Genomic DNA, 16,470 nt, shown 5'->3' on the forward strand with positions numbered 1-16,470 from the left:
GACCAGCCCCCATACATTTGTTAAAGGATCACATGAGATAATGTATATACACAAACCTTTGAAACTTTTCCTATAACCCGAACCAAACCCACTTCCTTCAAGCCAATTCTGACTCATAGTCACCCTATAGGACAGAGTAGAACTGCTCCATAGAGTTTCCAAGGCTATAAATCATTACAGAAGCAGATTGTCACATCTTTCTCCCAGGAAGTGTCTGGTAGGTTTGAAACACTGACCTTTTGGTGAGCAGCCGAGTACTTAACTACTGCACCACCAGGGCTTCTTTACATTTAATATAGACATGTACTATTATTATTATCATTATAACATCAGCAGAGGGAATGGAAAGCATGGTGAGAAAAATCTGAGAGGAAATCTGTGTTTACTGATTGTGTACTTCAGAGAACTTGATCCTGACTGAAGTCTATTCTCCCACAGCTATTCTGGGTCCTAGTGCCCAACTCTATACTTCCCAATAAAAGACAAGGTTACCTATCTACAGGAAAGTTTTTGAGACCTGACCCTGGGGAATGTCCAATTACTATGTGACATTTTTCTCTAATTTGTCCCTTAGAGGGGAGAGTGAAATGTGCTATTTTTCTTTAATTCCTGCATCATCTACAAAGAAACTCCCAAGAAAAAAATCTCTCCCTTCTAGATATTCCCTGAGCAGGCTTCAGAGACATCTATATCCTCATCAACAGAGTAGGAGAAGGAGCAAGTAGCTTCAGAGATTCTGAGGAGCAGTAATTGCTGTCTCAGGCAGAGGTAAGTGCTCAAGACAGTTGTGAGAGGGCATCATCCAAAGGAGACCTCTCACGCGCCTTTTTCTCCTACGGTACCTGCCAAATGCTATCCTTATGTTCTTAACTCTTGAGAAACCAGCTATTGCTCTGGGCTTTCAGGGTAAAATGTCCTCAACAGATTAGATAAAAACTCAGATATTTAGAATTTGTAAAAATCTCCTCAATAGATTGGGTAAAATCTTGTAATTTTAGAACTTTATTATACGAATAAAGAAATTAGAATAATGAGATATGAAATCTATAAGCTACATTGGAAAAAATATAATTCAGCTAATAGAGGAAGATACTGATAATAACTAATGCCTTTCCAGCACTAAAATTCAGTCTATGCCCAAAGAATTATGGATTTCTGGATTAGCGGAAGGGAGACTCACACAGCAAATTATCGCTTTTGTCCAAAACCAAAATCTAATTCAAGCCTCTTTTCTCTATACAAGGAATATTTGTAGTCTGAGCTGCTTGGATACAGCTAGTTATCTGTCACTCTAAGCAATTTTTGACCTATCTGTTTTTCAGGAGCAAGAATAATGATTTATTCACCTTTATATAGTCCTTGAACCTATGGCAGTGACTATCACGTAGCAGAGGATCAATCAATGTATGGGTGCTAGTTAAACAAATGTGTGCATGATGAATGATGATAGCAGCCTTACTAGTGAGAAGGACCCCAAGTCAGAGCAACAAAGCAGTTACCCTGTTTGGCTTTTATCAACCACTTCACGCTTGATTTTCTTGCCTTTTCTTGTAGCTCCATAGTCCCCTGCCTTGTCCGTCTATGTTCTCCATAATGACAACCCAGTGTGACCATTCTTTGGTACATTAGGCTGAGAAAAGGCAAACACAGAAAGGACAGAAAAGTGGATATTTTGGTCAGGGAACACTTCAGCTCTCTCACACCTTACTTGTGGGCTCTGTCCTTCTGCTGAGCTCTGTTGCCTGTTCCCTCACAAAGTTTGCATCTCTTTTATTTCCTCATGGAGGCCTGAAGCACAAGGAGAGAGGCATCCTCTACAAACTAATTTTTCTTGTCTGCAATATATGTATTTGAATCTGCATTTGACCTGTGCATTGACTTGCTCTACCCTGTGAGACTAGAGTCTCCTGAAGAAACCATATCAGCTAGTTTCTGTGAAAACCCATCTCTCACCTCACATGCAGGACAGTCCTAAGTATAGAGATATTTAGACTAGGAAACAAACAGAATGACTGAAGAAACCTGACCTAAAATTCCTGCTGGTATACAAAATATACTAAAGCAACCAGACCTGGGTTCTAGTTATGGTTTGGAAACCTAGTTAATCAAATTTGGACACACTATTTTTCCTCTCTGGTTCTCAATTTCCTTACCTATAAAATAATAGGAAAAATATGTATATTATAAGTAGAAATAAATGACATAAAATACATCAAGTAAAATATGTAAAATACCTAACATCATACACATCACATTGTAACGCTTAATAACCCTTTCATTTCCCCTTCTGTATAATTCATGTTGAGGAGCTTTTAGTGGACTTGAGGAGATAATGCTAATATGCAAATACTTAACTTTCAAGGAAGGACACATTCCATGTCATAAAAGAGGAACAGATAAAGCACTGATAGAATCCAGATGAGGGAGTGAGCACTTCTGGCACTGGGGATCAGTGAGACTTCTACAAATGTGGAAACACTTATTGGACACTGACAGCTGGGATTCCAGTTGCAAGGAAGATCAAGGGAGTGGAAGGAAGAAGTGGCATAAGCGAAAAATAGAAGTGGAGGAAACTGGTCCTGTTTGGCTGAGCTGTTGAGTATGTAAAAGGATATTTGTCTCTAAATTTTGATTATAACCAAGTCTAAGAAGGCAATAAATATAAGAATTCTGTGCTTTATTTTTTAATGTTTTTGGAAAAAAAAAGTGATATTAAAAGCCATGCTTAACAATGTTCTTCTCAGAATCCTTGTTAGGGATAATAACACCAGTGAAAAAAGATATTAAAATAGTCAAGGTGAGAGGTAGTGTATACCGCTATCACTAATTAGCCTTAAAAATTTTCCTTGTCCTTTCCGCTCTGCAAATAGACTCTTGTCTGGTTTCAGACGATAGGCTACAGCTGATTTTTGTGATGTGTCTTCCTCAAGATAGTCATAGTTATTAGAAAGTGATTTTTTTTTTTTATTCAGAATAATCTCTTTCCCTTGGCTCTTGGTAAGAGGGATGGGGTGTGGAGGGTGGGGTTATATACTTGTCCAGAATTCAGTGGCCAGTAATCAAACGCAAGGTTATTTTGGGGAGACTCTTTGCCTGAACAACTATTAACAGTGACCATTAGTGGAGGAAGAAGGAAAGGTGAAGATATTGAGAGGGCAAAGGAGAAGATACAGAGAGGGCAGGGAATGGTGGAAGGAATATTTCTTGATATCTGGGTGGTTACCATCTGATGAGATACAGACATGCTACTATGCTACTATGAAACAAACAGAAATAAGGCAGAGAGATAAAAATGCGTACTCTAATCTAGCCCTGCTGGTTAGGTACCAAGGCTGGAGGGTGTGGGACAGAGCAACATGAAAAAGTATTGAAAGAAAATCTCCAGATATGGTCTTTATATTTTTACTATTATTAGTGTCTTTTTTTTTTCCTGAAGGGGCAGAGTGGAGAATGGTTGGAAAAAGAGGTACACGTTTTAAGGATAAACACATAGGGACAGTAAGTGGGGAGAAGGACTCAGAAATTAAAGAAGGGAGTGGATCTCCAGAAAGTATTTTTGAGATAAATTAATCTGTATGTTGTTTTGTGGTTTCTTGGCATCAGTTGGAGATGTTTGTAAAAATGTCATTTACAGGTCCAAAAGCAAATCTTTCAGAGGTCTCTGGCATAGAAGCACAGCTTAAAAGATATTTCTGACTGGCATGTTTAGGATCCCAGAGTCACCTTAAGTACCTATAGGAAGAAATGATGCAATTTTAAATGGATAACGAGGATTCCAATTCCAATAGTTTCTTTGTCTCCTTCCTCCCTTCATAGATGACACGACTAATGATCAGTGAGAATCAGACAATGGTGACTGAGTTCTTCTTCTCTATGTTCCCAGATCTGCATGAAGGTGGCCTTTTATTCTTTATTCCCTTGCTTTTCATCTATGGATTTATCATAACTGGGAACCTAATGATATTTATTGTCATCCAGCTAGACATAGCACTTCACACCCCAATGTATTTCTTCATCAGTGTCCTCTCCTTCCTGGAGATCTGGTATACCACAACCACCATCCCGAAGATGCTCTCCAATCTAGTTAGTGAGCAGAAGAACATCTCTCTGGCTGGCTGCCTCCTGCAGATGTACTTCTTCCACTCACTTGGCATCACAGAAGGCTGTGTCCTGACAGCAATGGCCATTGACAGATACATAGCTATCTGCAATCCTCTCCGTTACCCAACCATCATGACTCCCAAATTGTGTATTCAGCTAACAGCTGGCTCCTGCTTCTGTGGCTTCCTCCTTGTGCTCCCTGAAATCACATGGATTGCGACCTTTCCTTTCTGTGGCTCCAACCAGATCCAGCAGATCTTCTGTGACTTCACTCCTGTGCTAAGGTTGGCCTGCACAGATACATCGCTGGTGGTCATTGTGGACGCCATTCATGCAGTGGAGATCCTGGCCTCCTTCCTGGTCATCGCCCTATCTTACATTCGGATCATTGTGGTAATCCTGAGGATGCCGTCAGTGGAGGGCCGTCACAAGGCCTTTTCCACCTGTGCCGCCCACCTTGCTGTGTTCCTGCTGTTTTTCGGCAGTGTGGCTGTCATGTATTTGCGATTCTCAGCCATCTACTCAGTGTTCTGGGACACAGCAAATGCTGTCACTTTTATTGTCCTCGCTCCCTTCCTCAACCCCCTCATCTACAGCCTCAGAAACAAGGACATGAAAGATGCTATTGAGAGGCTTTTCTGCTCTCAGAAGAGGGCTGGTGGGGCTAGGAGATAGCTCTAGATCTGGGAGACTCTGAAAAGCCTCCTGGAAGTTCAATTTTTTGCTGTTCATTGTCTTATCTATGATTGTGCTCTTTTTTTTTTCTATTGCCATAGAGCTCTTTATTCTATTATCATTAACAAGAATGAAAAACAGCTGTTTCCAAGTCATTAGTAGCAACTGGATAGTCTGTTCACATCAATAGCCTCACCATACTTGTGATAGCTCAATGGAGTGTGCATGGATTCTCCTGCTTTATACCGCAGGTTGGCTATCTCCTCACACTCCATCAGCTAGGCTTCGGTTCTTATCTTCTGTGGTCCCATATGCTGGTGGATGCAGAGGATAAGGTAGAAGAGAAAACTATGAAGGATATGATAGTTCCGAAAATCACTACTGTTAACTTCCTCCAATTCCTTTCCAGCGACGAATCCCTCTATTAGTCAATATCCTAAGCTAATAAAAAGTTTCGTAACACTTCTGCTATTTACTCCTTAATCTCCATTCAGCAACCATGGACTGATGATGTAAATAGCATGTGATAGAGTTCTAGGCCCAAAGGGAGTGATGCAAAAAATAACAAAAATAGTTATCTACTGTATTTCTCTAGCACTTTACCATTTAAAATATTTTTACATATGTGATATTTCTGGAAATTGAAAATACCCTAAGTCAGGAACCACTATTATTTAAATGTCAAAACTGAAGCTCAAAGAAATTTAATGACGTGCCTAAGTTCCTATAGCTAATTAGTGACAGATCTGGAACTTAAACTTAGGTACTGTATATCTTTCTCTGTCGCCAATGAATATATCATTTTGTTTACTGTATTTAGTGTTCAAGAAATTCAATTCTACAAACTTCTTTGTACAAAAGTTTATGAAACCTTATCAGTCCTTGAGGAGTCATAGGAGCCACTGGCTATTTCTTCTGTGAACATCTCAGTGCTTAGGTGATGGTGGTATCATGGAAAGACTATCGGACTAGAGGTTTCAAGGGCAAGATTTTGTACCTTCTCTGCTACTAAACTGTGACATTTTGAATGAGCCACTTAATTTTCTTACCTTCAGTTTCCTTGTCTGTAAATGATGGGGTTGGATAAGATCAGTGGTTCCCTATACTGATTGATCATTGGAACTTACGATTCAGAAAATCTGAGGGTGAAAACCAGGAAATCACATTTTTGAAAAATTCCGAAGACAATTCTACGAGCTAACATTTCGGATGGTGTATTTTCTCATTTATTCTCATAACAATCCTGTGAAATAAATATTATTAACACATTTTTTTTTAGATGAGAAACATAAAACACAGAGTTTCACCAACTAGTCCAAGTGCACAGAGCTAATTATTAGGAATCTAAGGCAGAAACTTAATTCTGTCTGAACCCATAACCAAGCTCTTAAAATTGCAGTCATCTTATGCCCACTGCACAGAGCTTCTATCCTAGGCTAATCACTGAATCTAAGAAAAGTTCCAAAGGAAATACATTATTCAGTACGTAAAATGTGATGACTATTATTCAGAAAGTGGTGAAAGGGTTTACTCCTCCAGTTTTCAAGGTTTATTTGAAAACAAAAAAAAAGTTGAGTAGCTATTCTGTCAGGTACTGTGTTAGGTGCTAAGGATTCACTAATGACATAGTGGTTGTTTCAGCTTTTGGAGGCCTCAGAGTTGGAGTCTAATAAAGTATTGTTGCTGCTATTAATAAAGAGGTCATAATCCATAAAATTCACCATTTTGTTTGTCATGAGATGTAATGGTCCCAATAGATGCATTGTTCCCAGTCTTTACATTATTTTGTTTCCTCTAAACCTTCCTTAGTTTGATATTTGTGTTTTAATCTTCCTGGATTGTGCATGAAGTTTTGCTCTCTCCTCTCTCTCAACCCTGCATATTGTTTCTTTCACAAGGATATCCTTAATCTTTGAGACTGATGCTCAGGAATGATAATTTTTACCATGGTTGTCTCCAAACTACTACAATCTTCAAGAAAAATTCCTCGCACTGATATTCCCATCATTGATGTGAGGACCAATATCTGCCCTTATCTTGATGGACTTATTTTCTACATTTTTGTTTTTCTTGCTGTTAATGTTATTTTGTTTGTCCCACATCTCCCACTAGAGTGAGGGCATATAGGCAGCAGGAAAAAGGTCTCCTCATCTTTCTGAATGTCAGAACCCTTGATATAGGATTCTTTAGACTATCTGTAGGCTATCGAAGTTCAGCTCTTGGACCAATTGATTAGCAGGCTGGGTTGGCTGAGAGTACAGGTGGATGAATGCCTGTAAGAGCAAAGGGAACATAGAGATAAAAGGGTCATTCTTAATGATGATGACAATGACAAGAACTGCCCGTATCAGCCTAAGGTAGCAGAAGGAGAAGGAGAGATGGTCTGTCATTCAGGTGGGGAGGCATGATTTAAAGGAGTCACACTAAAATAATAATTCCATCCTGATTCTTAATTGCTTTATTTCTGGGTCTTAACCTTGACCTATTCCTATCCTCAGCCCTACTTCAATGGGCTCAAACACAGCAACGATTGTGAGGATGGCGCAGGACCAGGCAGTGTTTCATTCTGTTGTATATAGGGTTGCTATGAGTTGGAACCAACTCAAGGGCACCTGACAACAACAACAACAGTTCAGTATAAAAACAGCTCCTAGGAGTAATGATGCCCTTGCTTTATTCTTAAGGCTATCAACATGAGCAAACAGCTGTATTCCCCATTTGCTCTGAGTTTGAAATTACCACAGAGACATCTAGTTCCTTCTACACCTGACTTAAGAAACCCTCTTGAGCATATCTGAGAAAAGATAATCCAGCCTCTTCTTGGACACTTACCCAAGGCAGCCTCCTCCAATGTTAGATAGAGCCAACCACCCCGTAAAGTTTTTTCCTTATTAGAGTACATTTCATGTGGTCATGAAGACAGAAGGATTTGAACTTAGATTATCTAAATATAAATCCTTGGAGGACTGACATAGGCACTCTGGGCCTCAGTTTTCCCATCTGTAATATGAGATCTTCCAGAATTGAGAAGATGAAATGTGATAATGTACATAAAATGTTCAGCACAGTGCCTATGATGCTTAACAAATATTAGTTATTATTAATTAATGCCTTTTTTATTTTTATGATAGTTCTGAGCTGAAAACTAATTCCAGGGCCACCATGGTATACCTTTTAATCTTTAGTTTTTGCTTTCTGGAAACCCTGTGGCAAACCCTGAGTTACCCAAGTTCACAAAGTGTGTTTCACAGACCCAAGAACCAATATTGTCATATTAATGTTTTGTCACAAACAGAAGAACACCTTCTCATTGCACATGTGGAAAACAGGGTACCATTTAGTAAGCAGTTTTGTTTTTTCCCAAGTGGAGAATTTATTGCCTTTCATAAAACACAGTTGTCTTTTAAGTTTGGAGCAGGGAGAACATCAGTCCTATAACAAAATCTTTTAGCAAAAGAATCAGGCACTCCCAGAGCATGGAATTAAACACTGTTCCCCTAAAACTGGGATGGGAGATCCTCTCTCCCTCATATTAAATTTCTTTTCATTCCAACAGGGATTAAAGCCCCAGGGAACAAAGCACCAACTCTGCATGAGGCACAAATGTTGGCTATGCGAGAGCCAGGTTTGGGTCAATTTAGCCAATGAAGTCCCTAAATTAATGGTATTTGTGTTTTAAAAATAAATAAATGTTTTATTGTTTACTTTGACATACTAGACTGCCTCCTATGTATCTTATATCTTTAGACTAAATGATGTCCATGCTTATTAAAGCAAAATCATTGAGGAAGAAAAGTTTGTTTTTTATGCACATCTCCTCTTTCAATTATCTCAACTCATCCATTTCATCCACCTAAAATGACTATGTTCAGAGAATGTAATTTATATGTTATATATATTTAGAAATAGAATTTCCTTTACAAATTATACAAATTTTATAAATGACTTCATGTGTAATAGAAAAGTATGTATTTCCTCTATGTTCGTTGTGTGAATATATATATATATATATACACACCACTCCTCACTTAAAGGCTATCTCGTTATCCAACATTTAGCATTTACAACAATAGTAAAAAATCTACTATCCGACTATATTGCACATTAACCACCTACCTCTGGCAGTAACAAATGCTGTGGTGCAAGGTGAGGATAATGCTGGATGTGATAGATTTGGTTATATGTCATCTTGGCTGGGCCGTGATTCTCAGTGGCTTGACAGGCTACTTAATGATGCAATTTGGCAGTTATGTAATGATGTAAAGTAGCTCTGGTGGCCCAGAGATTAAAGCTCTTGGCTGCTAACCTAAAGGTTAGTGGATTGACCACATGGGAGAAAGATGTGGCAGTCTGCTTCCATAAAGATTTACAGCTTTGGAAATCCTATGGGGCCATTCTACTCTATCCTACAGAGTTGTTATGAGTTGGAATCAACTCGACAGCAGTAGGCTTGGTAATGATGTAATTTGGGAGTTATGTAATGATGTAGTCATCCTCCATTTTGTGGTCTGATGTGGTCATCTCTCATTTTCATATAATGCTATTTTCACATAATGACCTGGTCTTTGGAAACTAACCATGTTGATAAGTGAGGAGTGGGTGTATATGCATATGTATATAACCCACTCCTCATTTATTGATACGGTTATATATATATAATTAGGCTTGTTAAATTTGATTTTTCTATATCTTTACTAGTTTATTATTTGTTTGACATATTTATTTCCATTTTTCTTACAGACTTGTTAAAATGTGTTAATTTTCACTAATAATTTTATCAGTTTTTCTCTTATGTGCTTTGAAGCTATGTTTTTAGATGTAATGCAAATTAGGTGAGAATGTTATGTTTATTTGGTGAAATTTTGCTTTTAATACTTTAGAGTTTCTCTCTATATTACTGTTAATGCTCCTCTTTCCTAAATTCTGTTTTGTCTATTAATATTGCTACACCAATCTTTTTCTCTTTTACAGACTTTGTTTCTATGTGTCCGTCTGTTTAGGTATATATCTTACATGCAGCAATTAACTGGATTAAAGATCTAATATGATAATTTATGTATTTTAAAATGTGTGCTTAATCTGTGTATTTTATAATTATAAATATGTTTGGAAGTATTTCTTTCATATTCTTATAAGTAACATAATTACTTATAGTAAAATGCAAATGAAATATATATATTTTTAATACAAATACTACAGCTTCTAACAATAAGACTACTAAATGAAGTTTATGACTTTACTTTGTCCTTGGAATATATACCACTGTATATGTTCAGTCAAAACATTGTTTTCTAAATCCTGTGAAATAATTGTATTCCTTCTGTGGTAATATTAAAACACAAAACAAAAAACCTGTTTCTGTTGAGTCAATTCCAATTCATAGTGACCCTACAGAAGAGAGTAGAACTGCCCCCTAGGGTTTCCAAGGAGTGACTGGTGGATTTGAACTACTGACCTTTTGGTTAGTAGATGAGTTCTTAACCGCCTTGCCACTAGTGATCCATGGTAATATTACTAGCTTGATAAACAGATAAGTTAATTTATCTCTGTTTTTTATTTTGAATCTAATGTACTTTTTTGAATTTTTAAAATATTTATGTGACTCCAAAATGAAAACTATGTTCAAATAATGTGTACAGAAGCCTTGTTTTTGCTGTCTCCAACACCCTATCTTGTCTCTTCTTATACTGACCATGTGTGGTGTGATGGATCACTTTTACATGGCCTTTCTTGTCATGGTCTTGTAACTCTCACCAAATGACTGGGGAGGATTATGCAAATGAGGTGCTTGTGGCCCACCAAGGGAATTGGATATTTTCCTAATAATGCAAATAAGGTGCATGGTACACTATGGGGGTAGGGCCATGCAAATTAGGTGTTTGGAACCTTAACAAGGGGATTGGTCAGTTTTGCCATCCCACGAGGCTTAAAATGGGCCATCCCACAGGTGGAAAGCAGGGACTTCACTCCCACCAAGAAGAAAAGACAGGAGCAGAGTGCATCCTTTGGACACGGAACACCTACTTTGAGAACTTCTTAGACCTGAGAGAGAGAGAGAGAGATCTGTAACACCAAAGACAGTGAGAGACGGTGAGAAGCAATGACACAGAAATGGTGGAAGCAGAGGCAGCATAACCAGGACAGGAGACTGGCAAGAGATCAAACAGCAGGCCGTCTCGCCAGTGGAGTGAGGCGATTACAGTGGGTGTGTTGACCCATGGAACAAGAAAACTGACAGCCTTTGGGCAGGAGGCTTCCTGATGGAGAGGAGTGCCTCCAGGCACTTGTTGGTGGAGCTAAAGAGCTTTGTTAACACCTGCCCAAGCAGGGAAGACGCCAGGCCATGGGGCTAAGCGGCCAAGGGCCAGAGAGAGGCCTGCTTGTGAGCATGGCTGAGAAGTGGCTGTCCTGATTGGAGAATTGTATCCTGAGTTGTTTCTGATCCTGAATTGTAACCTGTTACTTTCCAAATAAACCCCACAATTGTGAGTATGATCTGTGAGTTCTGTGTGACTATTGCAATGAATTATTGAACCTAGCAGAGAAGTAGAGAGTGGCATGGGAGGGACAGCTAGTGTAGGATTTTATAAAAAAGTTGAAGGGTGGAGGTATGTCTGACCTCCTTCTCACAGGAATCAGGCTTGGGCTGTTTATCTTGATTTTCCTTACCCCTTGTGTAGTTAGAGGTCAGACACCCCCTTCCATGCCGTTTTATACCATGTTTATTTTGCAAGGTTTATCTTTCTGGTGTTTATTTTTGCAAACATTTGCAAATATTTGCAAACTAAATATAAATATTTCTACGTCATAGAGCAAAATCATACAGCCTGATTAAAAAATGAAAGTAAAGAGTTTCAGTGAGGAAATAGAAGCAGCTGCAGCTGGGGAAACACTTCACAGAGTTGTAAAATGCTCCGAGGAGTAGTAAAAGGCATTTAGGAAATTTATACTGTTAAAGCAGGAACTGACAGCATAATATTCTGATTGGTTTACAGTGATTGAGGTCAGTCAAAGGCGGGACAAAGCAAAAATTTTTAACATCATTGGTTACATTAATACATCTAGAATACATTGATTGGCTAAAAGACATAATTGTAAGATATGTGGTCACGGAGGGGGTCTTATGAATAGTCACGAAACAATGACATGATTGGAAGATCCCATCACTGGTTATAAAACAATGGCATGATGGATTCTTTCAGGAACAGGTTGTTACCCAGAGCATCTCCCCAGAAGATCTGAAACAAAGAGTTTTTATAAGGACTCCATGATTCACAGTATCTACATTCTTAGGCTGATCACAAAGTAAAACATTTACTTAATGATAGGGTTGGTTCTTAAGGAACAGGGTTTGGAACAGGGTTTGAAGCTATGTGAAAGGTTATACTGAGCCTTTAGCATTAGTTCAGCCATTTTACTTTTAGGTCAGATGCCTCTTTTGATTTTATATTCTATATCATACACATATTTACAAAGGAAATAAATATATTTTTTTTCCTTACTTGTTACACAAAAGGTGGTATACTAAAACCATTATTCTGTATTTTGCTTTTTTACTTATCAATGTATCTTGGAGACCACTTTTTAATCAGTCCACAGAGAGCTTCCTCATTAGGCTTACCTTTTGTTAAAGATACATATTTAAATGATAATTTTTCATTAGCAAAATCTACAGTTTCTCAGGATTTCTATTCTTTCCAAAACATAATGATAACCTAAGATTTTACAACTTGAAGTTCATGCCACCACATATTGTTATTATTAATACAATTTCAAGTTCAATATTTTACACAAACAGAGCATTTAAAACACGTTTGATTAAATTAATTGTTTTTACAAATTCTGTGCTCACAATGTTTTTATTTTCTCTACATTTATTTCTTTTCTTGCTGAAATAAATTTTTAATAACTCTTTTAGTGTGAGCAAGTGGGTGATAGGTAAAATATCTTAGCCTTTCTGTGTCTGAAAGTGTCTTTATTTTATTTTCACTTTGAAATGATAGCTAGATATATATTTCTTTATGCATTTTGAAGATATTAGCTCCCTTTGGAAGATATCGGAGCCTTGGTGGTGCAGTAGTTAAGAACTCAGCTGCTAATCAAAATGTTAGCAGTTCAAATCCACCAGCCGCTCCTTGGAAACCCTATGGGGGCAGTCCTACTCTGACCTATGGGACTCCATGGCAACCGATTTGGTTTCTTTGGTTTTTTGATGATCTTAGCAGAAGTCAACTGTCAGTGGAATCGTTATTCCTTTATAAGTAAGTATTCTTTCATTTCTCTCTTTCTAAAATAAAACAAACAAAACAAAACCTGTTGCTGTTAAGTCGACTCTGACTCACAGTAACCCGATAGGACAGAGTGGAACTGCTCCACAGGGTTTCCAAGGAGTGGCTGGTGTATTCTATCTGCTGATTTTTGGTTAGCAGCTGTAGCTCTCTGTAGCTCTTAACCACTGCGCCACCAGGGCTCTCTCTTTTCTCTCTAGCAGGTTTTAAAGATTTCCTCTTTGTCCTTGATGTTCTGAAATTTTCCTACAATGTGTCCAGATATGGATTTATTTTTATTTATTCCACTTTGTGGTTGCAGGACATTTTCAATATGAAGACACATGTCTTATACATGTCTGGATTATTATCAACTTTTTTTCAATATTACTTCTCTAATAGGGCAATTATTTTATAAATAATTTTAGATACATATTGAAGCTTAACTTTTCAACTATCCTCCATGTCTCTTATATGACATTTTATATTTTTAAATTGGTTTATCTTTCTGTTTTGTTTTTTACTAGATTTGTTTGAATAGTCTTCTAATATCCATATCTTTTCTGTATCTAGCATAAATTTTATCTTGGCTTTTTAAAGTTTGTATCATCTTTTTTTTTAATGCTCTTTCTCCTTTTCATCTATTTCTGATTCACAGAATTTTTGTTTCCAATGAGTGCTTTTCCATCATTTATGTCTTACAGCATTCTGAAGTCCATCAAACTGTTTAATTTCACCTGAAATAAATTTATAATTTTATTAAAAATCATTATTATCATTAAATATTGTCATATGCTTTAGAATTTAATTTAAAGGGAGATTGTTTTGTTTGTTTGCTTTCATTCTATCCTATCCCTACCCCACCCCCTTCCTATCTAGAACTTTTGCTTTGTTTTGTTTTTTGTTTTTGTTTTTGTCTCTTCCAGGCCAGAACTAAATCTAAAGATGGAGTTTAAAGGCTGCTTTCCTGTGGAGACAATAAGGTAAATCTAGTCAACAAGCCAGTGGGCAGCTTGGCTGTTCTGGTGAGACTGTGTTCACTCATCTCCTTGACCCACTGTTTCCTCTAAAGCTCCAAATATGGACTGAAACAATTTTTAAAAGTAAAATTCATAAACAAGTTGGCCTAACATCAGGCCCACTTTTCACATCTGGTTCTTCAGTCCCTCAGGGGCCACCCTCTTGGTTGCCACTGTGTTTCCAGACTCATAACCTAGTTATTAGCCTTTTGTCTATTACTTCCATCTCTTTCTCCTTTTATTTTGCATCCCTGGGCATTTTAAAGATTAGAGAGACCTAGCCTGGGAGGCTGAAGACTTTGTTTTCTTATCTAGAGTCCCTGACTCTGACTTGCTCCATAGTTTCAGCAAGTTGTTTCATCTATCTAGGTCTAAATTTTCACTTTTGTAAATTAGATATAATTATTTCTGTTCTTGGGAGTCCCTGGGTAGCTCAAATAGTTAAAAGTTCAACGATTAGGTGAAAGGTTGGCAGTTTGAACTTATTCAGAGGTGCTTCAGAAGACAGGCCTGGCAATCTGCTTCTGAAATGTCACAGCATTGAAAACCCTATGGAGTAGTTCTACTCTGCACATTTGGGGTTGCCATGAGTCAGAATAGACTCAGCTTGATTGCAGCTAACAACAACAACAATTGCTATTCTTGCTTTCATAAAAATGGCTAACTCTGATTTATCATTCATTTTAAATGTAACTTCTTCAAGAATAGAGTATATACTTTTTTATTTATTAGCAATTACCAAAACTGGAAAAACCTTATGGATGATTGTGAGGATGGCACAGGACTGGGTAATGTTTCATTTTGTTATACCTAAGGTTGCTGTAAGTTGGAGCCGACTCAAGGACATCTAACAACAGCAATAACTAATTATAAATTAATTTCCATTTTAATGTCTGTATCCTCAACTCTCTTAGGAACACCTTAACGGCAGGGCCTGAACAGTATCTGTTTTGTTCATCATATTATTCATAGGGCTTATGCATCTGGAATATAGTGAGATCTGAGTAAACATGTATTGAATTTCATGAGTAGATGGATGGATGGATAGATGGATGGATGGATATCTTTAAGATGTTAGGAATAAAAGTATTTTGAGATCTTACTAGGAATTTCTAAAGAATTGAAAGACTCCTTGTAGTAACCATTTGATTCTCTACTGACAAGGGCTAGTCAGGTGTGTAAATAACCCTTAATACTAGGTGTGGAGCCTTGGTGGTGCAGTGGCTAAGAGCTCAGGTTGTTAACCAAAATGTCAGCAGTTCGAATCCACTAGTCTCTCATTGGAGACCTTGAAGGGCAGTTCTACTCTGTTCAATAAGGTCATGATGAGTCAGAATCAACTCAACTGCAACGAGTAATACTAGGTGTGATGGTTAATTTTATGTGTCCACTTAGCTAGTCTATTGTGCTATCATGGATTGAATTGTGTCCACCCCAAAAAATATGTGTATCACTTTGGCTACACCATGATTCCCAGTATTGTGTGATTGTCCACCATTTTGTCATCTGATGTGATTTTCGTCTGTGTTTTAAATCTTACCTCTATGATGTTAATGAGATAGAATAAGTGGCAGCTGTGTTAGTGATGCAGGACTCAATCAACAAGATTGGGTTGTGTCTTGAGACAATCTCTTTTGAGATATAAAAGAGAGAAGGGAGCAGAGAGACCGAGGGACCTCATACCACCAAGAAAGCAGTGCAGGGAGCAAAGAGTGTCCTTTGGACCCTGTGTTCCTGCACAGAGAACCTCCTAGTCCAGGGGAAGATTGATGACAAGGACCTTCCTCCAGAGCTGACAGAGGGAGCCTTCCTCTGGAGCTAATGTCTTCAATTTGGACTTCTAGCCTACTAGACTATGAGAGAATAAACTTCTGTTTATTAAAATCATCCACTTGTGGTATTTCTGTTACAGCAGCACTAAATAACTAAGATGTGCCAAGTTGTTTGGTTGAACACTGGACTAGATGCTGCTGTGAAGTATTTACATGTGATTAGCATTTAAATCAGTTGGTCCTAAGTAAAACAGATTACCCTCCATAACATGGGTGGGCCTCATCCAGTCAATTGAAGACCTTGAGAACAAAACCAGAGGTTTCTCCAGGGTGCATTTGGCCTTCACGCTATAAATAGACATTCTGTCACAATTCCCCTCTCTCCTCCACTGCCTGACCTAACAATCTGGAATGTGAGACTGCTGGAATTTCTAGCTTGTTGCCTGACCTATGGATTTTGATTCACGAGCCCCTACAATGGCATGAGTCAATCCCTCATAATAAATCTCTCTCTCTTTCTCTCTCTCTATGTGTATATATATATATATATATATATATATATATACACACTGTCAGCTATATACCAGACCCCCTCCCCCACGTCTGTCAGATTGTTGTACTGTGAGGGTTTGCATG

General features: G+C 37.9%; 1 protein-coding gene across 1 annotated transcript; it reads left to right on the forward strand.

The window, feature by feature from the left end:
- Window positions 1-2,928: 2,928 nt before the first annotated feature.
- On the forward strand, window positions 2,929-4,776 carry LOC101348073 (olfactory receptor 6K6). The gene has a single exon (XM_004390457.3). The coding sequence runs from the start codon at window positions 3,817-3,819 to the stop codon at window positions 4,774-4,776; it is 960 nt and encodes a 319-aa protein (XP_004390514.1). The 5' UTR covers window positions 2,929-3,816.
- The last annotated feature ends 11,694 nt before the right edge of the window (window positions 4,777-16,470 follow it).

The sequence above is a fragment of the Trichechus manatus genome, unplaced genomic scaffold (genome assembly GCF_000243295.1).
Source record: "Trichechus manatus latirostris isolate Lorelei unplaced genomic scaffold, TriManLat1.0 scaffold00300, whole genome shotgun sequence".
Classification (NCBI taxonomy): domain Eukaryota; kingdom Metazoa; phylum Chordata; class Mammalia; order Sirenia; family Trichechidae; genus Trichechus; species Trichechus manatus.

Excerpts from the sequence above, each read along its gene's own strand:
- LOC101348073 (XM_004390457.3), top strand. The coding sequence starts at position 3,817 with ATGACACGACTAATGATCAGTGAGAATCAGACAATGGTGACTGAGTTC.